The following is a 26,375-nucleotide window of genomic DNA, read 5'->3' as shown; positions in this document are numbered from 1 at the left end:
ACATTTGGAGTATAAAATGCATGTCAGGTAAGATGCTAAATACCACTGAAAGAGAGAGCTGAAATGATCATGAGTGCCTGCTACTTATGCCAGCCTGCCAATATCTGGCAAGAAAAGAATGTACTGAGCAAAGCCTGTTAAAGCAATCTCAGGCATGGCAATGATGCTTACATTAATTAAAACATATACATGAACATGCACATGTATGCCTAAACAAATGTATATTACATAGGTCTAGTGTTTATTAATTATTTGCATAGCTATAGAGCTGTACAAAACAGTTGGAAAATGTCTTGATGGGAAAAGGGACTTTCTACCAAACCTAATAACTTAAATTCAACCCTCCAGGCCAATAGGGAAAGAGAACAGACTTTCAAATTAAAAACAAAAATGAAGCCAAATCACTAGGACTACTGTGAAATGTCTTTAAAAATAGCTACTTTATCTTAAGAATATCACCAGATAACCTTTATTTTAAAAATCAAGAACCAAATAACAAGGGAGACAAAGCACAACTATACATCTCTCTCCACCAAGTGGAGTAACCCAAAGGGGCTTCATGAAAAGACCCAAACAACTCAGGCTATTACCAAAGTTAGTTGCTCCTCATGCAATGATGGTAAGGCCCTATTGCTGGAGATAACGCCTACATCTGTCACTGAATATGAAGCAGTCCTGCTGGTGCCTAAGTCTTCACTCTACTGACTAGTGTTCATGGTACTGGCAGGAACTCTACACTCAGCCAAAGGGAAAGGAAATACAAATACAAATGTTATCTTTATGTTATTTTCTCTTCTGTAGAAAATCCACAAGAACTATTATGGAAACTATTAAATTAGTAGGTGCATAAAAAAAAGATATATTCGAAGCTTTAAAATCTATTGAGTTCATCACATTTCCATAGTGTATGATGGTTACTTTTATCTGTCAACCTGAGAGAATCCAAATAATGTAGGAGACAATTGTCCAGACAAGCCTTCAGAGGTTATAGGGACGAGGTTAACTGAGATGGGAAGACTCCACCTGATTGGAAGATAACGGGTTTTGACACTGGTTGCTATGTAACCAGTCTCCTCACACTCTTCTTTTCATGACTTCTCCATTATTGCAAACACCGCTTTTCTTAAATTGTATTTTGGCCATACTATTTAACCACAGCCACAAGACAAGAAACTAACAAGACTTAGCAAGTTCAAACACAAATTTGAGGAATAATTAGCATTAGCTTGGATTAGTGGTAAAATTTATTCATCTGCCTCTAATCTTTGCAAAATGCTTGAAAATATCCTCATGGTAAAGGCATTATATACTTCTACAGAGGAATTTGTATTATTACTTAGGATGAATTTGCTCATTAAGATTAATTATATATAATTATATTTGTAAATCCTTAAATTTTGTAAAACTTTTAAAGCTAAAAATTTATCCATTTTAAGTAACATTATATAATTATAGAAAGATATCAATATAAGATGATGAGGCATGGATATCTTCATAAACAATCCAGAAAATCATTTACCAAAATTTTAATAGCACTTTAGGTTATTATTTATTCATTTCTTATTACATATTCAGAATATGTGCTTTTCAGGACAACAAGATGATGTAGCATCTGGGACTGATTACTGGTGTTCAGTCCTTGGGACCCACATGACAGGAGGAAAACAGCAACACCAACATCACACTCATGTGCACACATACATACATAATAACAGCAACAATAAACGAAATCAAAATCTATGGACTGCTATTAGAATATAAGTCAAGGGCAAAAGACATTGCTTTCTTCTTATGCAGTACATAACAACACTTTATTAGATTTCTTTTTGCTTTCTTTTAACCAAATGACAAAGATCCACTATACTAGCTTTTTTAAAACCTAACCTGAACATTATACATTTAAACAATTGCCACAACTGATCAAGTTGCCAGCACCCAGTTATAGCTAGAAGAATTCTTAATTCATGTTAAACCAGAAATGAATTACTATCAATGTCCTCTTATCTTTCATTGCTAAATACTGAAACAATATTTTTGAGAATATTCATTTGGTGATGTGGACTTCAAGAACTGCCATTACTTGAGCGCAGTTCCACAGGATGAAAGCAGACTCAAGCCTGTGGATGAGAACTGTCTTTTTCTGGCACTTCTGAGGAGTCACAAGACTCACTTTGTCAAAATTTCAAGTAAACTCCACTTTCAATATAACTGTAGCTGTAAAAAGCATTTACGAACAGCTCATTTCAGCCCCTATTTATCACAGACTTTAGAATTTTTTATTGGGCCCAAACAAAATAGCCACTTTTTGTACGTGTTTTTATACGACACATATAAGAAGTAGGTGTCTTGGATATGACACATAAATTTGTTAAGTGTCTGAGGATTTGTGGCTTGTGCATTATAAAAAAAGAATCATTTTTTTAAAACAAAAAGGATTTGATTAGTTAGCATCAGTCATTGGCCTCTCTGACCCATTCTCATATAGAAGAGACATTTCCTGAATCCAACAATATCACACTCACAGTTAAAACTCATGAGGACCCCATTCAATATTTATTGAGCATGTATTACATATGAGGTATTGTCTTTTCTACTATGGACTAAATGAAAAAAAAAACACTATTTTCTTGAGACAGAAAATTCAGATTGGTAGATCAAATGTAGATTAAGATGAACACAGTATAGGAGTTTCTAATAAAATGAGTTAAGAAAACAGAGAGATGATTCTCTGCAATGACCTAAAATAAGCATAAAATTAAATTATTTTCAGTAAATTATACTTACTAAGGCACGATATAATACTTAATCATTTTAGAACTGTTGCCACAAATGGGTATATATTAAACAATTTTATGTTTACCTTACACTATTATGAAAATTAAATTACCACAGCTTCTCATTCTTCCAAATATTAGCTAATTACAACTTCACTCTTAATGATATAGAAAACCATTTTCTCCATCATTGGGCTTGGTTTTATTATTCTCAGTTTTCCTCATTTTCAGGAGCAAGATAAGCCGTAATGATGTCCATTGTAATTATTTCAAAGCATTTAGACTAATTAAAATGTTTTCAAATACTTTCTATCATAGCATAATGTAAAAAATGAAAATGCTTCCAACATTTAGTCATGTTATTAAACTGTCAATAATTTCATTTAGAATTATTTTGTACAAGTGTTTCTCAAACTCCAAGGAGGGACTGGGACACCAGTCAGTGGAGGTAATTTGGGTACAAAATAAATCACTTTGTTATGTAGTGATTGTGCAAAATTGGACCTCTAACTGGATAATCTCACTGTATAGAGTTGTAGGAGAATTGCTTTTATCAGTCTGGAATCTTGCAAATTTCTGAGTATTATATATAATCAGTTCTGATTTGATGTAGAAGTCATTTCTTCAACTCCAACTTTGCCAAATGATATCAAGTACTTTGGTACAGTGGTTTTAGGCCCTGAGGAAACAGTAAGAATTAGGCCATTTACAGAGACATGTGGAAAGAACTTTGCTATTCCTTTAGATTTCTTTGACCCACGCTCAGTGCCTTTCTTCGTGAACCTTCACTGTGGAGGAGTTAATGTCACCCCCTTTGCAGTTCAAGCCTTTCTGCTTTGCTATGCACAGTAGCCTCATTTGACTTCTGACAGTTGTGTTGTTTCCTTCAGTGTAAAGAATAGAGATTCCTCATCATGGGACAAAGGTAGAATGTTTCCTCTCAAGCACTCTAAACTTTGTATCAGATAAACTAACTTCATTGGTAGCAAAATTTCAGACAGAAATGTCTAGGAGCAGCAGGAGAGAGTTTGTTTCTCCAGACCCTCTGAGGTCATAGATGAAAAAAACAAAAAGGCTATATTTTATCAACTGAAATGTCAGGACAGCCCTCTCACAGTTGGGGATTGAGAGATTTCTGTTTCAGATATTTCAAAAGAAAGCCTCGAATTTGATGTTAACTTCTGGGCTATTTCTGCTCTTGAGTAAATATGTACTCTAAGAGAAAAAAAAATCAGATTTGATGTAGGAGTTCAAATTATAGCCAGGAAACAATTCTGACCTGAGGCTTATTACACAATATCTTTTAAAATTTAATTAACTTTACTTTTGTCAGTGGATTCTTCTCTATTATTAGAGAGCAGTACTTCTGGAGGCACGATGGCTCACAGAGGTAACAGCTGTCTGCCTCTCCTATAACGCTTTCTGACCCCTGTTCCACAGTAAGTACGACTATTACATATAGGACACATCTGCAAACGTTATCCTTGTTTTTACTCAAGAAATTACATATATATATATACATATATATATATATATATATATATATATATGTATGTATAATTCATCAGTCATTTTTCTAGATGCCCAAATATGTATCACAGAGATTTTATATTACAAATATATGCATTGTATATAATAATTGTTATAAAATAATTCTTAATATAGTACAGAATTAATATACTTAGGTAGATTAAAATACACAGTTTGTCAAATTATGGTAAAAAAATCATTGGTCAAGGGTTAACTTGTTAAATTATTGGTTAATGAGTATCTCAAAAGACAATAAGGATCATAAACTATTTTGGAAATTATTTTACAAACCTGTTGCTTTAATATCTGAGGAAATAAATTGATAGAGCAGTCTCTCCAAGAATTATTTCACACAACTTTCATGAGAAGATGTTTTCAAAGGAAAATAATAGCATGTTTGACATATTTCTGCATACACAGACAATTAGTTAGGAAAGAAGCACTGAACTGCTGAGACAACCAGTTCCTCAAATGAGTCACATTTGCAGCATGAATGATTAGTCACCAAAGAGCAGGAAGCAGCGTTCTACAAAGAAGTAATGTGACAACGATAACAACAGGCGAGTCAACAACATGGAGGTGGGAGGAAGAGTGATTGGTCTTCTCAGTCTTCCCACAGATCTGCCTGAGTGAAGTCCACTTGCTGAATGTTAACCTTTCTTCTCTTTTAGAGGAAACGGTGCTAATTTCACACTGGGGGAGATTTTTTTATTATCTAGCCAGAGTGGTTTCTTTCTATTAAGAAATAATGTGTAAATTAGACTCAGAGAACATTTTCATTCCCCTTTCTGGGTTTTAAAATTTCTATTAAGTAAAACCAACATATTATTTTACTTCTCTAATATATGATATTTGAATAATATTCATTCATCTTTTGTATAAGTTTATTTCTTTACATAAGCATTGCTGAGGCAAATATCTTCCTTTATTTTCCATAAGAATCTGTCAGTATAGTTACTCAGAACTGATGGATTGAAGGCAAGTGCATCTTTCTTTGTGAGGGGAATGTCTAAGACTCTGATGCTTTGCTTCTCCCAAAAACTGTTTAGCTTTACACAAGTGAACAAGCACAAACACCACACTCTTTAAGAGTGTAGAGATGTTCAGTGGTTAAGAGCAACACCTGCTCCTGCAGAAGACGTGGGTTCGGTGCCTACGACCTTACATAGGGAGACTCTCATCATTTATAACTACAGCTCCAAGGAATCTGATACCCACCAGGTACATATGTGGTATAAATAGCAACACACACACACACACACACACACACAAGTGCGCATACGCACACACCCACACACAAGACTGCACCTTAAGATTATATTTAAGATCTTAGGCCAGCTCACTCTTGGTCCTCAATCCCCTTTCAGTCCTCTAAAGAATAACAAATGAAGTCGGTGACTGTGTCAAACAAGCAAAGGCTTGCTTTTGATGTAGAATCAAGCATTGAAATGTTTCAGTGTAGACAGGTGAACATCTCAGATATTTGTGCCGCTAAACATCACAATGCATCTTTCTACTTTACCAGTACCACTGCTATCATATTATCTCTCCTGGCATTTCCATTTCAGCTGTGTTGGCCTTGGTCTGGCCTATTAACATTCTTACTTAAATTGATACCAGCCTTTCCCAGAATATAGATTTATTTGATAGAACTCAATAAACTATAAATAAAATAAGTAAGTAATTTAAAAACATACATTTCTAACAATCCTAGGAATGACAGAAATCCTTTGCCTTGTCAAGATTTATTTTTAATTTTCATAATGGACAGATTTTCTTCTAATACATTGACACTAATAAACCTTTCATTAAAATGCATCTATAAAATGCTTTATAACATACTTTCTCTCTAGTAAATTTTTCATCAAAATGCATCCATAGAATGATTGTTTAAGCACAGTTTATATGCATATAAGAAGATATTGAACAATTGGTTTTTAAAAATACTCACGATGTGTGAATTGAATGGCAGAAGATGGCTCATCATTTGGACTCTCAAGGGTAATTTTCATGTTGAATAAGGAGCCTCTCAGACCCTCTAGAGATGTTAGAGTTCTGGGGATATACTAAGGAAAGTAATAGAAGCTAGAACTGAAGGACTTGAAGGCATACAGACAAAATCTGCCCCAATCCATGGACAGTGCTTTACATTGGGAAACTGAAGCCTAAAAGCTTAGCTGAATTGGGTTTTCCCCCTAAAAACTCACTTTAGCTTGCAGAACCTCCTGTGTTTGTCAGTGACTTGGGTTCAAGAATACATCCATAAAGGAACAGACTACTGTCACTCTTTGGTCCCAAGAGGCTGATATTCCAGAGGAAAGTGAACAGCAATTGAATCTCTTGTTTCCAGGGTCAAGAGCCTATATCTAGACATCATAAGTTTAATAGAGAAATATTTAAAAACAGTTAAAGAAAATTATAGCATTAAGCCTTTTAAAACAGATGTATAAATGCAGATTTTGAGAACAGATTTTTCTTTTTTTAATGGTTTATTTATTTATTTATTATGTATACAATATTCTGTCTATGTGTATGCCTGGAGGCCAGAAGAGGGCACCAGGCCCCATTACAGATGGTTGTGAGCCACCATGTGGTTGCTGGGAATTGAACTCAGGACCTTTGGAAGAGCAGGCAGTGCTCTTAACCTCTGAGCCATCTCTCCAAATCCCAAGAACAAATTTTTCTTACTCATTGATGTGGGAGAATCTTCTGTTTGTGTTGATTTCATTCGTTAATAAAGAAACTGCCTTGACCCATTTAATAGGCCCGCCCTTAGGTGGGTGGAGTAGACAGAACAGGAAGAAGGAAGTGAGGTAGATGGCTCAGTCAGATGCCACACCTCTCCTAAGTCAGACAGATGCCATGAAGCCAGCCACCAGGTCAGACGCGATGAAGCTCCTGCCCAAAATGGACGTACACTAGAATCTTCCTGGTAAGGCACCACTTCGTGGTGCTACACAGATTATTAGATATGGGTTAATCAAGATGTGAGTAAGAGGCTGAAACTAATGGGCCAGGCAGTGTTTAAATGAATACAGTTTGTGTGTTGTTATTTCGGGGCATAAGCTAGCCAGGCAGCTGGGAGCAGGGCAGGATGAAAAGCAGACCTGCTCGTCTCATCACTACAACTCATAAATACTATTCTGCTACATGGACGCTCTACTAACCTGATTTTCAATGGTTATTATCCTAGATTAGTGAATCATCCAACCTTCATCAGAGAAGTTTCTTTTTGCAATAGATGAGGATTAAAACTGAGACCCACAGCTGTACAGAATTAGAGACTTCAGGATGCTTAACCTAAAGGGACATCTCTAAAGCTTGCCCTCCACACAAGACTTTGGAATAGAGGGAAAATAGGGAGTAGAAAATTGTCAGAGCCATGGGAGATATATGGCTATAAGGAACTGTTTTATAGACACAGCAGGGCAGTGGCAAAAATTAATTTATAGCATTTGACATAACATACACAAGGTCTGTGCAAACTCAGACCACAGAAAATTCCTGCATGACATCTGAGCCCCAGCTAAGGAGCTTCTGGGAGTTGATAGGCATTGAGAGGACAGGCAGTTTTCTGTAAGGATGCAGCTCCTGGTGGGTAGAACACACTTCAGTGAAGGTTATATTTCCTAAAGTCTATGGGCAGGAGAAAATACACTTCATGGGTTAGATAAAAAAAGATAGAAAATGAAATTGGGTTGCCATGGAAATGGAATGATCTGGAATGAGTTGGGGGCTATGGAAAATATAATCAAATACTATGTATTAACTCTTCCAAAAATTAATAAAAATGAGAGGGAAGCAAAAGAGAAATAGTTAAATAAGAAAATTATAACATGAAGTCTTAAAAACAGATCAGATATATAAACGTAGATTTTGAAAACTATCAGTTTTTTTCTTACTCATGAAGCTTCTTCTGGTGAGGGGAAAGATTTGTAACATCAGCTTAGGTTACTATAGCAGAACACCATAGGCAGGTTGATGGAGCTGGCAGTAGCTAGTTCTCAGTTATTCTGGAGGCTGACAGTCCTAGATCAGTGCATCAGGACTTCTGGGCCTTTCATGGCCTTTCTGCTAACAGATGTCTGTCTTCTCAAAGTCTCCTCTTAGAGAAGGGAGACGAGAAAAGGCAGAGGGAGAAGTCTGAGTTCTCTTTGTCTAATCCTGCTTTAGGATTCTCTCCATCTCTGATCTGCTTCCCTCTCACAGGTCACACCTCCACTCACTGGCTGACTGGACCTCAGGACTTTGAATACATAGTCCATAAAAATATTAGTATTATGGTGCCAGTTTCAAAGCTTGACATAACGGAAAGGACATTATACATTTGGTCAAGTATCACAAAGCTTGTCTCATCACTTTCTCTAGCATGAGAGGACACATAAATATGGCCATCCCGGTGCTGTGTTCACTTCCCATTCTTAGCCAATGCAGTTGGATGAGAAAGAATTTCAATAGCAAGTAAGATTTGAATGGAGTTTATCTACACACTCAGAGAGCACATGGGCAACAGGCATGTCCCCATATGACAAGTTTATAAAGAAAAAATGATTGGGCAATATTGCTAATTCAAACAATGTAACTTGCTCATAATGTATTTGCCAATTATAGCTATTATACCTTCTCCCACCACTGACTTCCCAGCTTCTGTCTTAATCAACATCTAAGCAATTTTGCATACACATACATGAGCACACACACGTACACATGAACACACATGCATATATGATTTGTGTCCTGTGAAAATGGCTGTCACTGTGCATTTTGCTTTTATTGATCTCAGTGTGAAATCTGATTTTGTTATATGTTTTCCATATTATTTGACATTATCACACTATTATTTTCTTCACTAACAAAGGATTTGACTTATGTGCTTTTCTAAATATAAATATAAACAATAATTGACTACATAGCATCTTTAATTTGAAACATAAAATAACAATAAAGTAGCATTTTGGCTGTGATGACAGTAATTTGATAACATGATTAGAATATATCTTATAAACAAATTTGTAAGTTGCACAGTGTTTGAAAACAATTATGTCATTTAAGAGATTCTTAAAAAATACATGTGTTTAGTGATTTGAAAGTACTAGCATGCTATAAGTCTTCTAAACTGTTTCCACAAATGCGCATATTTTACAAAAGTCACTATATTTTTCTTCAAAGTAGATTTCGCTGGTTAAAAAACTTCAAAAATGACAGCAAACATGTTATCTTTGTGTGCATGCCTACATTATTCACGGTAAAAGACTTGTATCTGTCTAGCATTCTTCTGTTGCTTTCAGCCTTCATCTAGATCAAGTCTTTGGTTTGGAGAGATCCTTCTCCTGAGTACATCTGTCTGCCTTCGGGATCTAGCTGATGGTGATTTCACTTCTCCTTCATGATTCTGACAAGTGTGGGCTGAACTAAATAAAACTTTCTTACTATCTGCATGTCTGGTCTCTCATGAGAGACATGCCTTTCTGAAACACTGCACTTAATCTGAGAACTCTGATGACTATAGGACATTATCAAGCAATAGATAGGCACATTTAGTACAGAGCTCGGCTCATGCACACTCAACAAACACTTTATCTTCTATTTCTTAGCAAAAGAAGACATCAATATGATGAAAATTTCATGCTGGTGTTCCAACTGTACCCAGCATATTTACCAGTAATAAGTCTGGATGAATTGAGTCAAAAGCAAACAGGGAAGAAAATGGAATAAGAGAGATGGGTCAGTGGTTAGTAGTGCTTTCAACTCTTCCACAGGTCTGGTGGGTCCCAACTGCTTGTAACTCCAGCTCCCTCTTTTGTTTTGATCAATTGAGGCAGTCTATACACACACACACACACACACACACACACACACACACACACGAGAGAGAGAGAGAGAGAGAGAGAGAGAGAGAGAGAGAGAGAGAGAGAGAGAGAGAGAGAGAGAGAGAGAGAGAGAGAGAGGTCTGTAGGTACATGTATCAAACAATAACTTTGTGTATTTTTTTGAAATTATGCTTACAATTTTTAAGTAACAATGCCTGAAGATGGTAGATTTATTTGACTGTATATCCCTATCTGCAGAATGTTACTGAAATGAGCATATAAGAAGCTTACAATAAAGCTTTATTTACTATGCCTAATAAGGAAACTACCCAAAGCCCAGAAAACAAGTATACCACCATCCATATGTCAGTCTCAGAATAAGCTAATTCTCCATTTCTTTTGGGTTAATAAAAATTCCTATGTCACATCAGAACAAAACAATTAAATCACGAGTCTGATTTTTGTGTATTTTGTAAATTGAAGTGATTGCTAATCTTAACCAAATAGATCAGTAGACAAAGATAAATTACTTTTTAATGGGGCAGTGTGTCTGTAAGAACAAGTACCTTTTCAAAAAAAGTTCATGTCTTTTAAGTGTGATCAAAAGATGCATTGAGCTATTTCTGAACATGTACAAGTGATAGTTCACACAGCACTCTAGATTTTCTCCCAGAGAACTGGATTCAACATCTTTAAGAAATGCTTCTCAATGACGTTGAAGGATTCAAGACCATGGCCTTCTCTGCCAATTGCATGTTTCCTTAGTGACATTAAAAGCTTTTGACTAAATAAATTCTGTGTCTGGCATCCATGGTTACATTGGAAGCTAATAATTTTGTGACTTTTTTTCTTTTGAAATATATTTGGTGATTGGACCCATAATGCAGAAAGGCAGCCTCTTGAAAAATTCATATTCAAATATGCTCTTTTGCAAGCTGAAGAATTCACTGAATATAAAATTACAGTAATTTTAGAAGACTTAAAATCTAATGATTGCTTTAACATTCCTGCTGAGATTTCCTTGATGTTGGCTAATATGTGTCTTTTAGATAAGTATATTTTAGTTCCTCTAAATTTTTTCTTATTTAAAGTGAATAACTTTTAAGATTTTCCCCATTAGTATTTTATGTTTAACCTCAGTGCTTTTATAGCAAAAGCATTTATATTTCCAAACAAGAAATGGAATTTTTTGAAAATATTTTTAGGAATTATCTTGAACATATAGGAATTTATGTTTCAGTGTAATCATATGCCAATCCAGGAGTAAATACTAGCCTATTTTATCTCAAATTAACTCTACTAATTTTATAAATGAAATAAGATGAGAGAGTTTCTATTGAGCAGTTTCTTTCACAAATGATATTTTGAGGTCTTTCCACTATGCTGCCTGGCAATAGGTTATTATTCCCTGTAGTTGGCTTGCATCTTGTTTTGACTAGAGCACACATTATTTATTCATTTTCATCTTGATGAAGATTTGACTTTTGTGGTGGGCCTACTATGATTACATGTCAGGAGCATGACCTTAGTGGTCTTGATACGGGCATATTCTCATTTTTTTTGGAGGAATACTGAGACTCTGGGTTTCTTGTTAATGTATATAACACATGGTTTTCTTCTTGATAAATTGTTAAATTATTCTTTTCAAATAACTGGACACTTTACAAGAACATGGGTGAGGGAAGCATAAAAGTTTCATTCTATAGTTGCATTACTCACAGGATGCAGATAAGTTTATTTTGTTTGTTTTGGTTTTTTCCTCATTTTTTTATTAAAGATTTCCATCTCCTTCCCTCTGCCTCCCCCTTCCCTCCCCTCCCTTCCACCCATACCCCCACTCCACCCCTCTCCAAGACAAAGAGCCATCAGGGGTAGGGGGAGGGGGGATGGGGAGAGAAAAGTGTGAAGTGGAGGATGGGAAGAGCTTGGGGGAATAGGATGTTTGGGATATAGGAAGGGTGGATATGGGAACAAGGAATTATATATCTTACTTAAGGGAGCCATTCTAGGGTTGGCAGAGACTTGACTCTAGAGGGGTTCCCAGGTGTCCAGGAAGACGCCCCCAGCTAGGTCCTTGGGCAGCTGAGCAGAGGGTGCCAGAAATGTACAGATCCTATTGCCATACTCATGAATATCTTGCATATCACCATAGAACCTTCACCTGGCATTGGATGGAGAAAATGCAGATAAGTTTTTTGGATATCAACTATGATAGCGTGTTCATATGTATGTGCATATGTATGTGGCATAACACTATGCAGTTCAACAAAATGCATTCCTTATAATAAACATTTAATATTTAGTATATTCACATTAATGTGCTTTTGTTCATCATAGCATTTTTTAATATCAGAAATGTTTTTGATATTTCTGTATAAGGCGTATGACTGGAGTACTCAGTGCCTGCCAGTACCCATAACGGCGTGTTTTGACATGATGCTTCAAGGAAAAGAACTGTCATCCCTTAGAATATTCATTTCTGGCAGTAATACTTTATACTTTGTATGCCTAAAGGGATAGGAATGAACAACCATATTGCTGATGCAAGCAATTAGACTTCTTTACAGTGTCCTGATGAGATCTGATGTCTGGTGGAATTCTGGAGCTATCCTTATGTTCTACTTTTAATTGCCTGAACCATGAACAAATCCCTCTTTGATTTGCAGCATAAATTCATTGATTTCTTTTAACTTTGCTCACTTAGAATAACTTTGCCGTTCCATCCTGTCTGGTTTTCTAAGCTGAATATTTCTCTCACTGTCCTACCCTAATCTTAATGTCAACTGCCTGGCGCTTCAGTATCTGGGATAGATTTCTCTTAGCTCACCTATATGGCTTTCGGATCCAGAAATTATCATCATTGCTAAACAAAATTTTAAGTGCCTAGGGGAATTTTTCACAGCTATTTTTTACCCCAAATCCTGGCATCCTGTTCTCTCTGCTTGACAATCATGTCTTTGCTAGATGTTCTTCTCCCAAGGATGTAGTAGCTCTTTTCTTCTAATGGGACTTTATCCACCATATAGTATATGGTAGCTATGAACAAATGACTCCAAGGAACCACATCTCAAGATGTTATCATTTATTTTGGGGAAAGAGATACTAAAATAGCATATTGTATGTGAGACACTATGACCTTCCCTAATTAAAAAAAAATGTTTAAAACGTGAGTTAGTATAGCAGTATTGAAATTAAATGCAATAGAAGCTTTCTAAAACATACACACATATAAAGGCAATCTAATTGAAATTGTCAAATAATGAGGGAAGGGGAAAGTCCCAACTGGACATCTCTTGTAATCAAATGAAGCTTTCAGTAAAATGAATAGGTTACAACTAATTTGGGTGTTGCCAAAGTTATACAGGTTGCTTCCCAAAAACTGATGATGGTAAGGCCTTATTTGCTGAAGACGCCTACCCAGGTCATTGAACACAGAAAAGTTGAACTGGTGGCTACTTAGGATTCTTGGCCATGAAAGGTGCTCCATACACTTTCAAAGGAGAAACCATCACCAGCCCAGCTACAAACCCTTTGATCTGCAATAATGTTCTGTCTTCAAGATAGACTAGTGCAATGGTGGCACAAATCCTTTTTTTTTTTTTTTTTTTTTTTTTTTTTTGGTTTTTCGAGACAGGGTTTCCCTGTAGTTTTTAGAGCCTGTCCTGGAACTAGCTCTTGTAGACCAGGCTGGCCTCGAACTCAGAGATCCGCCTGCCTCTGCCTCCTGAGTGGTGGGATTAAAGGCATGCACCACCACCACCCGGCCTGGTGGCACAAATCTTGTGGGAGTAAGCAACCAATATCTGATTTGACTGAGGACCCACTCCAGGAGATGGAATCCATACCAGTGCTACTTGGGTGACAAGAACCTGAGACTAGATAACACAGGTTTCTAGGTTAAAACCACACACTATGTTCTACTAAAGGAACATAGCAATAAAATGACTCACAGTGACAGTCTGCTATACTCATAGATAAGTGATTTTTTTTCACCTTCCTCAAAAAAGCTTTCTCCTACAATGATGGGAAGAAATAAATAAACTCAAGTGGTGCTGTTTTTTTTTTCCTTTTATTCTTTTTACTCTTTGGGGGCTCTCCACGTAGCTCCCAAATAAATACATGTAGACATTGTCTTTTTCTTTGGTTTCCTTGTTTTGCCCTATCCTGGTGTGTCTGTTTTTGTTTTAGGTTATTTTACTTTATTATTGCCTTTTAGAAGTCTTTTCTTTTTCTAAGGAGATAGAATGGGGATGGATCTGAATGTGAGGGACTGCGGAGAGGTACTAGGAGGAGTAAAGAGAGGGGAAGTTGTAATCAGGGTATTAAAAATACTATTTTCAATTAAAAATGAAGAAAGCTCCCTAGATGACATTATAGATTTTTATTATTGGGGTCAGGAGTTCCTCACTAAGACTGTAGGATTTATTTTCTCTGTATAAAGATAGCAAGGGAAGGATAAGGCTTCAATTGGAATATTAGGCAGTAGATATTTGTATCTCTCTCTGTCTTATAAGCATTCTATGATCTGTTACTATTTACTCAATTGTTCAATTACTTGATATATACAAAAATGAGTGAAGTGCTAGTTCATCTATTATTCTACAAAATTACATATTTGCAAATAATGGAGAAAACGTAGTAATGGAATTTTGTGATATTATAAATTGGTAATATTTTACTCACAAATTTCATGCTTTGGAATTTATTCCAAAATTATATGTAGATAAACTACTGGCTACTAGTCTGAAGAGATGACAATGTTCTGTATAATAGATAACATGTTTCCAAATAATTATGTAGCTTGATGTTTTGAATGCATTTCCTCTCTCTTAAAGAGTGTGTTACCTCAGCAGTAATATGTGACAACTTGAAGTCAATCTCTACCTGTCAAAAATGGTCTGAACCTTATCAGACCATCCTCTATGGTTATCGATCCCAAATTCTGGACTTCAGAATACCTGCGAAATCAAGAGTCTGATGAACATGTCAATTGCTCATGTAGGGACAGCAACACTTTATCAGACACTTCTCTGGATGCAAAGAGTTCAGGCTGTGACAGTCATTTGGATTATAAGCACCTAATAAACACCAAGAATGGTCTTTCAGAATCAAGTGGGTCTCGGTCACTATGGAGGAGCTAACTACTCCCTAGAACAATGCATTTACCTTCCCACTTAAAGCTTTAATCTAATTTGACTTTCCACAATATCTGACTTCCATTTAGCTCATCATCTGGACTTTAATAAATTGGGAGGTTATTCTTCTTTGTGGTTGCTGTACCTTGTCTTCTGAAGGCATTTGCTGTGACTTTTTTTCTGCTTTAGTCCCTTAAGTCTTTTATATAAGCATTGTGGTCTTGGAAAGAAATCTCTTTGAGGGTGTACAGTGCAAAATCAAACATTGATCAATCTGTATTTTGCAATATGAAAACAACTTCACAGCTTGCTGAGACCAAATCTTTCTCATGTATACACCTGGGTCTGGAAGGAGGGCAGTCATATAATGGGACTGTCATGCATGTGTTTGCTGATGATGGGAGGATGTGACTTGTCTCAGAGGATTTCAAGAGGTGGAATATGGGAACTCTGACTTTTCTGCATGTCACCACAGAGGCAGCATGAGTCCCAGCTCAGTTACTGTGACTGTGGCTTTGTGTTCACAGCAATATGTGGTCATAGTATTTGGGATGGTGTCTTCTTAACTCTAGAGATTTCTAGTTGAACAAAAAAAAAGAATTTTTTCACTGTGGAAACAATAGTACAATGAAAATTTGAAATATTTGTCTTTCAAAAGAATCAATTGATAATTGTTATTATCTATATCTATATATAAAATTATGTTATAAGGAATTTCATTGTATCAGATAATGAAATAATAGATATTCATGCACAGAACATTTTTATTTGTAAAAATTAAAATCTACAGTATAGTTGTTAGCCTATTAAATATATTTCTATGTTCCATATCTATTACAGCCTCTACACTAGAGCACAATGTGTTTTGAATGACAAGACCTTTGCCCTAATCCCCAGGAAATGCTGTATGTCACTCTTCCCATTTTATAACAGTGAGGTGATATGGGATTCCCCTGTGTATGCTGTGATTTCCATTAATTAATAAAGAAACTGCTTTGGACCTGTAGCAAGGCAGAACAGAGGTAGGCAGGGAAAACTAAACTGAGTGCTGGGAAAAAGAAGGCAGAGTCAGTGAGATGCCATGTAGCCCTGCTGGAAACACACAAGGTGGAACTTCATAAAGTAAGCAACAGCCACATGACTACACAGATTAATGTAGATGGGCTAGTTTAGGATATAACAGTTAGCCAGAAATACATTTAAGCTATTTGCCAATGAACATTGCAAATAATATGGTTTCTGTGTGATTATTTCAGGGCTGAACATTCGGGAACTAACTAGTGGCCTCCTCCTATAGTGAGGCTGTGTGTATAATTCAGAGAGACCCAAAATCAGTAGTTCTGTGAGTACTAAACCATCAGCAATGGTACAATGAAAATTTGAAATATTTGTCTTTCAAAAGAATCAATTGATAATTGTTATTATCTATATCTATATCTATATCTATATCTATATCTATATCTATATCTATATATAAAATCATGTTATAAGAAATTTCATTGTATCAGATAATGAAATAATAGATATTCATGCACGGAACATTTTTATTTGTGTTATATAACCAAATACAAACAAATTAAGAATTTATTATAAATGATTAGTTATACAAATAGATATAGGTGGAAGAAGTCACATATAAAAATGTTTTATCTCTTTCCCAATATGTCAGCAATGTTTGAGTGCCTGAGTGCACTTCTTCCTATTTGAGAATCTTCCTTAGGCCACAATGAAGTTGTTTCTCAGCGCCTTAGTGATACACAGAATATTGCTATCATGGTCTACAGGAGAACTATATTTTATTATCTGTACCTTAAAATTATAATTCCAAGCTCAAGAGTTAGCTAACAAAGGTAGCTAAAGCAGGATTGGTGTCCGGCAGGTGCGATATTTCTGACAAAAAGGAATGAGAGTACACTCCAAGTGTGAGCAGCAGATTCTGAGTGATGCTTCAGAAGAAGTGAATTGGCTTGAAAATGCAGATTCTAGACTTTATCATTTAAGGGAGTTTATTAGCAAAGTGAGAGTATTTAACCTTTGCTTAGGCTTTTGTACAGAATCTACTTGTAGGCTCAACAGTGTTTACATAAAATTGCTTTTTCTGTGGTCATTTTTTGGGGGGGTAATTTATCTTATTTTTTAATGATTTATTTATTATGCATACATTTTTCTGCCTTCATGTGCCTGCAGGCCAGAAGAGGACACCATTACAGATCTCATTACAGATGTTTGTGAGCCATTTTATGGTTGCTGAGAATTAAACTCAGGACCTCTGGAAGACTAGCCAGTGTTCTTAACCACCAAGTCATTTCTCCAGCTTAACTTATTTTTTAAACAATATTTTTATTAATTCATTGAGAATCTAAGAAAATATTTGAACATATTCATCCCTCCTCCAATTTCTCCCATAGATATCCTCACATACATTCTACTCTAATTTGAATTTTCTCTTTTCCTATCCATCATCTCCACTTTGTGTTGCATAACTAGTCTCAAGACTGGAGGCTGCCCTGACATGTTGCTGATATCTCATAGGTTATACCATTAAAGAAAAATGACTCTCTCTTTCTAAAAAGTGTCAAATGCCTGTATCTTCTAAGGTGCTGGAAGAATTTCATCTACTAGACCTAAAAAATAATGATTCTTAGTGAGGAAGTTTCGAAGCAGACTGTATCACTTCATTTACTCCCTGAGCCTTTGAATTCTTAGTAATATTTTTCACAATACATTGGGGAAATGGATTTATCAAGGCCATTTGCATATTGAAATATTTATCATTTATTTAACATTTCATTTATTTTTTTCATGTTTCAGTAAATCAAATTATTTTATTCAAGAACAAGACCTAACTAACCATTCAAAATCAAAATTTATCACAACAGCCTTGAACATGAGAAGCAACAATAGTCAAGGAAAAGTGCTAGCGATCACCAAAGTCCTCCAGGACTTACACCTAGAAAGGGTGTTCTTTTTATTTATTTTTGTAATGTAAAACTTAAATTTATTTATTAGTTATAAAAGTATAAAATATTCAAGTTATTAATGATAACCATAAGGTATAAGTGTGGGATAAATGGCAAAATGATACCAATGATTTTTCATCTAACATTTTAGAGATAATTGATATGCCGATGGGGAAATATAAGACACAACAAATCCTTAGAATGAATTTCATTAAAAAAAAGGAAACATGTTGACCTGCATTAAAGACTCTGTAGCTGAACAATGCAGGTTTGCTCACACCTCACCTGGATGTTATTCAAAGTCCTGCCAAGCAAATGTCCGGGAGAGTGGTAGAAACTGACAGACAAAGAACTATTCATCCCATTCCTTTTTATTAATGAAACGTTAATTATGATTGTGTGGATGAATTCAAGCTCAATTAGCTAATACCTTTAGCTGTTTGGGTTTCTCTTTGGTTAAATAACTCCAACATCTAAGTAAGCTGCCTTTGTGAATCTTGGGATTTGAACTAGATCTAAGAATTCCCTTGGTATCTAGATTTAAACAAAATGTGATTTACATATAGTCAGTGTACACTAAACAGGAAACCTAATAAAACAGTAATAAACTTGAGAGACTGCCTGCTCTTAACACAGAGAGAAGGCTTATAAACCTAGGAGATATAATCCTGCCAATAGAATTACAATCTTAAATGGAAGACTTTATTGAAGTAGGAAATTAATGTAAAGAGGATTTTAAATTAGTATATTAGCCTCTATGTTCATTACAGTTGACTAGTAGTAGAAGTCATCACAAAAAGAGGTAAATTAAGTAGAATCCACTGAACAGTATTAGAATTCATGAGTATCAAAAAAGTGAAGATAATTTTTCTCATCAATAAACTGAACAAAAGAGAAATTAAAACACACAGTTATATAATTTGACATGAAAGTCAAGTAAATAGAAGTATATTTTAAACAAATTTACTTTTCTTTATTTCAGCAAGAATGATAAAAAACAACCTTCAATTCAGTGTTTCAGTTATAATTATCAAGAGCAGACTGAGGAACAGCACAGCTTATAAGGTAGTTTTCCCATCACACCTCCTATCATCTGCCACTATTAAAAATATACACAAGTTAAGCCACACCTCCTCCAAAAAAGTCACATCTTCTTCAATTAGACCACATCTCCTCCAACAAAGCCACACCTCCTCCAAGGTCACACCTCCAAATAATTCCCAAACAGTTCCACCAACTGTGAAACAAACATTCAAACATATGTGTCATTTATATTCAAAGCACCATACCTTAGTATGTATGAAAATGTAAAACAAAATTGAAAAAGTTTACAAACTTGAAAACTGTCTTAACCAACTCTAAGAAGCTTTTGTGGCACTTTGTGCCTTGTAATTTCACAGTATTATGGTGGTCACATAGTTTTTTGTTAGATTGCCCAGTTTCTGTCAGGTAATTAAAACTCATATGTGAGTTGAATATGTCTAGATTAACTACTTTCTTATGTATAAGTGCCTCAGGTCTTCCCCAAATAAGTTCTTAGAAATTTCATCTTTATTTGCTTGAGACATACAGAGCACTGACTAATACTTGGAAAATCTTTTCTTTCCCTTTTTCTTAGGGCAAAATCAATACTTTCTGTGATCTATGAAAGATGATTGTAAAACTGAAAGAGAAGAACTATGCAGAGATAGAGGTGTGTGCATGTTTGTATTGTGTACTAATGTTTCTGTCTTCATCTTAGCAGTAATAATGTAAGTTATTTTCTATGAAGTCAGATGTATTTCATCAACCAAGGCCTCTGACTTGTCTATCTTCTATTGTACATTTAGATTTAAAAAATAATTTATTTCACATTAATTTATTCAGAAGAACTAAGTGAATTCACACATATACTCACACAAACACATTCACACACAAATGCATATACACAGTACATATTTAAATGTTTGTGAATGATACAATAGAAAATCATTCCTAATATCAGCAGCAGGCTAATTTGTTTATTTTGTTATATATAATAAAGTTCTGAAACAATAATGGACTTTAAAAAGAGATTCATAAATTAAAAAATTCTTTAGTTGTGTTGACCATTGGTAAAGCTTACATGAAAATAGCAGATGATATTGCCGTCTCAAACACTGATCCTAAAGTGAAGCCACTTGAACATCCAGACCTTGATGTTGGGACTTTGATTGGTACCCCTGCTTTATGAAGCTTACTGCCTGTATCAGCTAAAGCTACAGTGAATCTATCCTGTGGTAATGCAATTCTGGTCCTACATAGACAGGTGGGCAGAAACAGTGTCAGTATTCTGCTAGCACACAGAAGTCTCCAGGAGAGGCGTGCTTTTAGAAACTGAAGATTATAGACAATGATCCAAATCCACACCTGAAATTTTGTTTAACCCTTTTACAAACTGAAGATTATAGACAATGATCCAAATCCATACCTAAAGTTTTGATTAACTCTTTTAGAACCTGAAGATTATACACAATGAATGATCCAAATCCGTACTTCAAGTTTTGTTTAACTAATACGTTAACATTTACTATTCCAGTGTATTTTGCTAACATTTTTATATAATTGCACACTCCTTGATATGTATTAAGCATATATTCTCTTATACACTTCACTTTAGTCCCATATTGTCCAGTTCAGTTCAGTTAATACACAAAACAGGGGCAGGTAAGTTATGGTTTGAATATATATGTATATGAATTTCTTAAATAAAAAGTTTCAAAACTCAAAAATAATATTCTGAGTTTTTAAATACACTTGTCCAATTTTAAAACTTATAACAGTTTCCAGTGATGTGATCAGTTTCATATTTGTTAAAACATTAGAAGCACAAATGGAGCAAAAAAGCACAATCAACATAGGAGCACAAATATCAGAAAAAAAATAGCTGAACAAAAGCCTTAGTTCTTGTCTCTGGTTCATATTTGATTGGTAAGTCTGACCATAGATTTTCTGGGAAAACAAATTAATTTGTCATTATCACTATTATGACACACTAAATGAAATAGTTTTATGAATATTAATAAACACATTAATCAAAGTAAATTAGAGTTTTCTTTCAGTACAGTTCAAAGTCATTTTCATATAAGGTTAGTACATAAGTATTTTCAATACAGAACCAAAAATGTTTCCCTCTTAAGCATATATAAAACGGATATTGCCAAGAGACATATATTATTTACATTCCCTTCCTCCTCCCATGTAAATGTCTACAAATACTAAATGCTTTACAGTTTCTCTTATGGAAATACTCAAACAGAATTTTAATTTATGTTTTTAATTAGTTAAATGTGCACTTTGAAAGGTTTGCACATGTATTTAGCACATCACATTGTCTGTTCTCTTTACATACTATATACCTGGAAATAATATTACTACAGAAAATCACAACAGGTCAAAGAGCAGAGAGTGTTTATGGAGTGTTCAGCCATGGAAGGAATATCAACAACACACTCCACCACCACCCCTAAAGCTCAGGGAGCATCGTGGAAGAAGGGATGGAACTATAGTAAGATGAAGGAATTGTGAAGGACCAAGGGGAAAAGTATGTTTTGGAAATGATAGCACCTCTGTACTCACTGGTGAACCTGCAGAATTTGTCATTCCCTACACAAGATCTGCATCAGGTCAACACTGGAGAAACTGAGGTGTTATTGATGGCAGACAGCTGATGAAAAAGAGAAAGTCAACTTTCTTTAAAGGTTATGACCTCTTGGTTGATTAACCATGCTCTAGTTGAGGGCTCCACACAGACAGGTATATGGGCAGGACAAGTTGCATTCAGTGGGATAAGAAAAAATAAAATAAGTATGAGGACATACAGCGTAGAGAAGGGAATTGGGAGGATAGGGAGTATCAGGAAGAAGATAAAAGAGTGAGTTTTGGTGAATATGGTCAAAATACATTGCATTCATACATGAAATTCATAAATATAAAATATTATGTTTAAAGTTTCAGATATTAATGAATAAAACTTAAAATATAAAAAGAAAAGTATATTTATCTAATTCAGCCCTAGAGCTGTGTGTCTTAGTGTCATTCTCTATATATACAAAACAAAAACAAGCCAACAAATGAAGTCCTTTTTCCATTTCTCAGTATCTGGGCTCTTTTTCCTGGCCATTCACTTATTTAGTTTCCCTGAAATTCTCAGGGAAAAATATGCAGCTTGTTTCCTCCATGGATTTCTTGTGAGTCTGATAAAGGAGCCAGATATAATTCACAGTGTGCACACTAGGGCACAGCTGAAAATAAATATGCATATTTTTCCATGTGATCTTTTTCAATGTCTTTCTTTATTGTATGACATATGAAAATGTCAATGAAAATTATCAAACTAGAAAATGTTTTATGAAAGTCATAAAGTGTTCATTTGCATTACATTTCAGTCGAGCATTATGGTGACTCGAGGCATGTTTCATCTCTGTCTAGTTCAGTTCTGATAATACTTCCTGGAAGCCCTGTGGCCATCGGAAAAGTCATATTCAGTGTTTGCCAACAGAGACTGGGACTGGATAGAACCCGTACCCTAGTGATAGTGTGGCTTTCTGTGTATGGAGAAACAGCACAGACACGTTCAAGTTCAGAAAATGTTATGACAAATATATGTAGAGAAGAAACAGGAGGAAAAAACATTTGTTAAATCCTGAGTTATGTGAGAAATGATTATTAGTGAGATGTCATGAGCTCTACAGTTCACAATACTTTATTGAAAAATAAGTTTTTCTGTTTTCACTAATTTCATTATTGAAAAACAGCAACAACAACAGCAACAAAACACATCTATATACTCAGCACTTGGTGGCAGAGGCCAGGGTATATTCCCTGATATTTGGTCCACCTTACCTCTAGAACCAGTTGCTGCAGAGATGGAGATGCTACTGGATGCAGACTGATGTTGCCGCGAACAGGACTATAAAGGCTAATGTAAGCCACAGCATTCCTTTGTAGAACCTTTGCATGATCCTGAAATAAAAAATTTAAAAGTTCTACCAGTGGTGCAATTAAAATAACACATTTTACCTAATTAGGATAATAAATATTTTGATGTTAAAATATGATTCTTACCAGAAAGAAGGTGTAAAATCCTCTCTTATATGTTAAGGATAATCCTTCTCCATCTCTATGTAGCTCTCCCTCAGTCTTGCTTTACTCTGCTCAGCATAAGCAGACTGCTGCTAAAGCAGTGCTTAGATAATCATTTTAAGTGAAAGGAGTTGAGAGGTTAGTATAATGTTCAGTTCAATTGCAGAACACACTTAGATAAGGAATTTTCTTCAATGATAGTGTCTAATGCTATAGTCATTGAATTAAATAATTTAATTGCTGAGCTTCACTGGTTAGGGCTGACAGACATTTTTTTGTGAGGTAATAAACTAATTTGCACCAATAAATTCTTATTTCAGGGAAAATTAGGCAAAAAAAGAATTGTGAACCTGAAAATATTACCTTATTAAAATCCTCACGAGTGCCATATGTCATGAATGACTCAGTGGCCTGGCTTTGCTTTTATTATCCCTGCCCTGCCCTGCAGTACTGAAGATTTCTGACCCCACGCTGAGGAGAAAGCTCTGAGGGACTTATATCCTTGATTTATATCTACTTAATGTTGGAAATTCATCTACAAATTGAGATAGATGAGCAATTACTTAAAAGTAATTCATCTTTTTAATCAACACATGAGTAATTAAAACTCTAGTAATTTCACATACAATATGGTAAAATTTGTCCATTATTACTTAGATTTTATGAAAACAATTCTCATAACACATGGTCACATAAACACTTCCTTGCAACACATAAGCACACACTCTTAACACATGAGGATAAAGTTACCCCCTCTTAACACATGAGGCTACAGATACCGTCTTTTTACACATGAGGCTACAGACACCCACTTTAACACAGGCTACAGATACTCCTCCTTAACACATGAGGATACAGAGACACCTCTTAACACATGATGATACAGAGACCTCCCCTCTTAGTGCATGAGGATACAGAGACCCCTCTTAACACATGAGGATACAGAGATCTCCTCTTAACACACGAGGATAAAGTTACCCCCTCTTAATACATGAAGATACAGATACCTAACACATACACACTTTCTTGCAAAGCATGAGCATAAGACTCCTCTTTCAGATAATGTGATTTTCATGAGCGCTGCAGGAGAGAGACAGTCATATACTTACTTGAGGAATCTAATCTCAGAGATGTCAAGTTTGTCAAAATAACATGTCTATAATAGAAAAGATCTGAACTCCTATTTCCTTACTCTAAAATTTGTAGTATTTCCAGAGGAGCATGTGAAAAATATTCTTCACATAAGGAATAGTATTTCAAAAGATCTTGTTTTAAGAAATGTCATGATTTTTCACAAGGATCAATGTCAGTCCCAAGTCAGTTATCTATTACTTGTGTGGATAAATTACCATTTAAAAGTTTCTTGAGGAGCTAATTCTGTTAACTTCAGCTGGGTTTTCAGGGTTTCCTATGGAAGCAAAATCATGGAGGGCAAGATGGGACATGACCAAAATTTTTTCTTGCTCACTTCCACTCAGGATCAATACAAACAAAAGTGTTTCATTCTCAGAAGGCACCCATTGTGTAAAAGTAAATGGAATGAGCAACCAAGGGTCTACACTTCCCTTCAAATGGATGGCATTTAAATGTTTTTATGAGACACAGTGGTGTGACATATTATATAAAAAATTATAGATACATATAGTGAACTCTGAAAATCCTTGATCATTTTATTACTTTTGTCTTTGTCCATCTACTCATCTAAGTGTTTAGAAGGTAAATAAATTTGTAAATTTGCTCAGTTTGAGACACACATAAACACATACATGAGAGAGCAACCTACAAATACATGTACATTTAATTAAATATATATATATATAATTGAATAGAATTATATCACTTTCCCTCTAATCATTCCTCCTCATACCTCTCCTAAGTACACTTACTTCAGACCCTTATGACAAAAATCAATCATTTAAGCTGATGAGCTATTTTTCTTTATTATTGCTGTATTCATATACATGCATATGTATGAAAAAATATGTAAATACTACCCGATGAGTCTATTTTTGTTGTTTGTGTGTATACAAGTAAGTTTTGTATTCTTTGGAACTTATGTGCCATAGCAGATTTGTTATTTAGTCTGTACAGAGAAGTTTCAGAGTTGTCAAAAGGAACAATGAATTCAGTGTACATAAAATAAACATATTTTATGAAGCACAAAATATTTATATAGTTTGAAAAAAATGGCCCAATACATGCAAATTCATATTTATTTAATTTTAAGACTGTGTTGACTGACATTTAAATAATTCCAAGGAATTTTTGCAGTACAGTTCTCTATAAATTTGTGTTTAAAATATATAACCTAGGAAGCAATATAAAAATATATTTTATGGATGTGATTTGTGCATACTTGTTGAATAAATATTAATACAAATTAATTTTGAAAGTTGTAGACACAATGGAGAGTATTTTAAAACATTCTTTAAGATGTTTTCTTGATATTTATTAGAAAATTGAATCACAATTTCATTGTTTTATAATTATTTAAAACAGTACAAATCTATAAACATGCAAAAAGGTACTTTTAAATTGTTTTACTGGTCTTAAAGTTATGAAATAAACTTTAAAATTTTGTTTCAAAAGCTACCGTTTTTCCTGCTGGAATTGAGAAAGGTTCACACATTGGAGTGTCTTCATTAGAAATACATTTTTTGAAAACAATCTCATCAGAGGGCTCTGCAGGTCTTGCTGAGCTTATTTATACCAGTAAACATTTTCTCAGCTTTAAGATTATTTCCCTTTTTAAAAGTACATGGGGTCTTTCTTTTACTTTCTTTAAGAATATTTTTATTTCATGTGTGTGTGTTCCCCTAAGTAGAATGATCAAGCAAACATTCCTGCAAGTGATATGCAGGGATGTGGGTGTGAGAGCAAGAAGGCAACGGAGTAAGATTTGTTTTAAATCTTACAGAATCCACAAAGAAATAACTCAAATTTCCTCTTAGAAACTAACAGATAGGAAGCCCTTTTGAGAAGTTCATTATTTATTTGCCTTCAATAATATTAGACTGAAATATCTGGAAAATAAAAAGAATGGAAGGAATGGAAATAAAATAA

At 34.8% G+C, this 26,375-nt stretch overlaps 1 protein-coding gene across 2 annotated transcripts in view; it reads right to left on the bottom strand.

The window, feature by feature from the left end:
• Naaladl2 (N-acetylated alpha-linked acidic dipeptidase like 2) overlaps positions 1 to 26,375 on the bottom strand; it is an 883,574-nt gene that overhangs the window by 323,991 nt on the left and 533,208 nt on the right. For both annotated transcript variants that reach the window (XM_038347191.1, XM_038347190.1), the window contains one exon: positions 23,073 to 23,192. In XM_038347191.1, coding sequence (XP_038203119.1) covers positions 23,073 to 23,192 — 120 coding nt within the window. The remainder of the gene's footprint in view (positions 1 to 23,072; positions 23,193 to 26,375) is intronic.

The sequence above is a fragment of the Arvicola amphibius genome, chromosome 11, assembly GCF_903992535.2.
Source record: "Arvicola amphibius chromosome 11, mArvAmp1.2, whole genome shotgun sequence".
In the NCBI taxonomy this organism is placed as follows: Eukaryota; Metazoa; Chordata; class Mammalia; order Rodentia; family Cricetidae; genus Arvicola; species Arvicola amphibius.
This window is presented reverse-complemented; position numbering and strand designations above follow the sequence as displayed.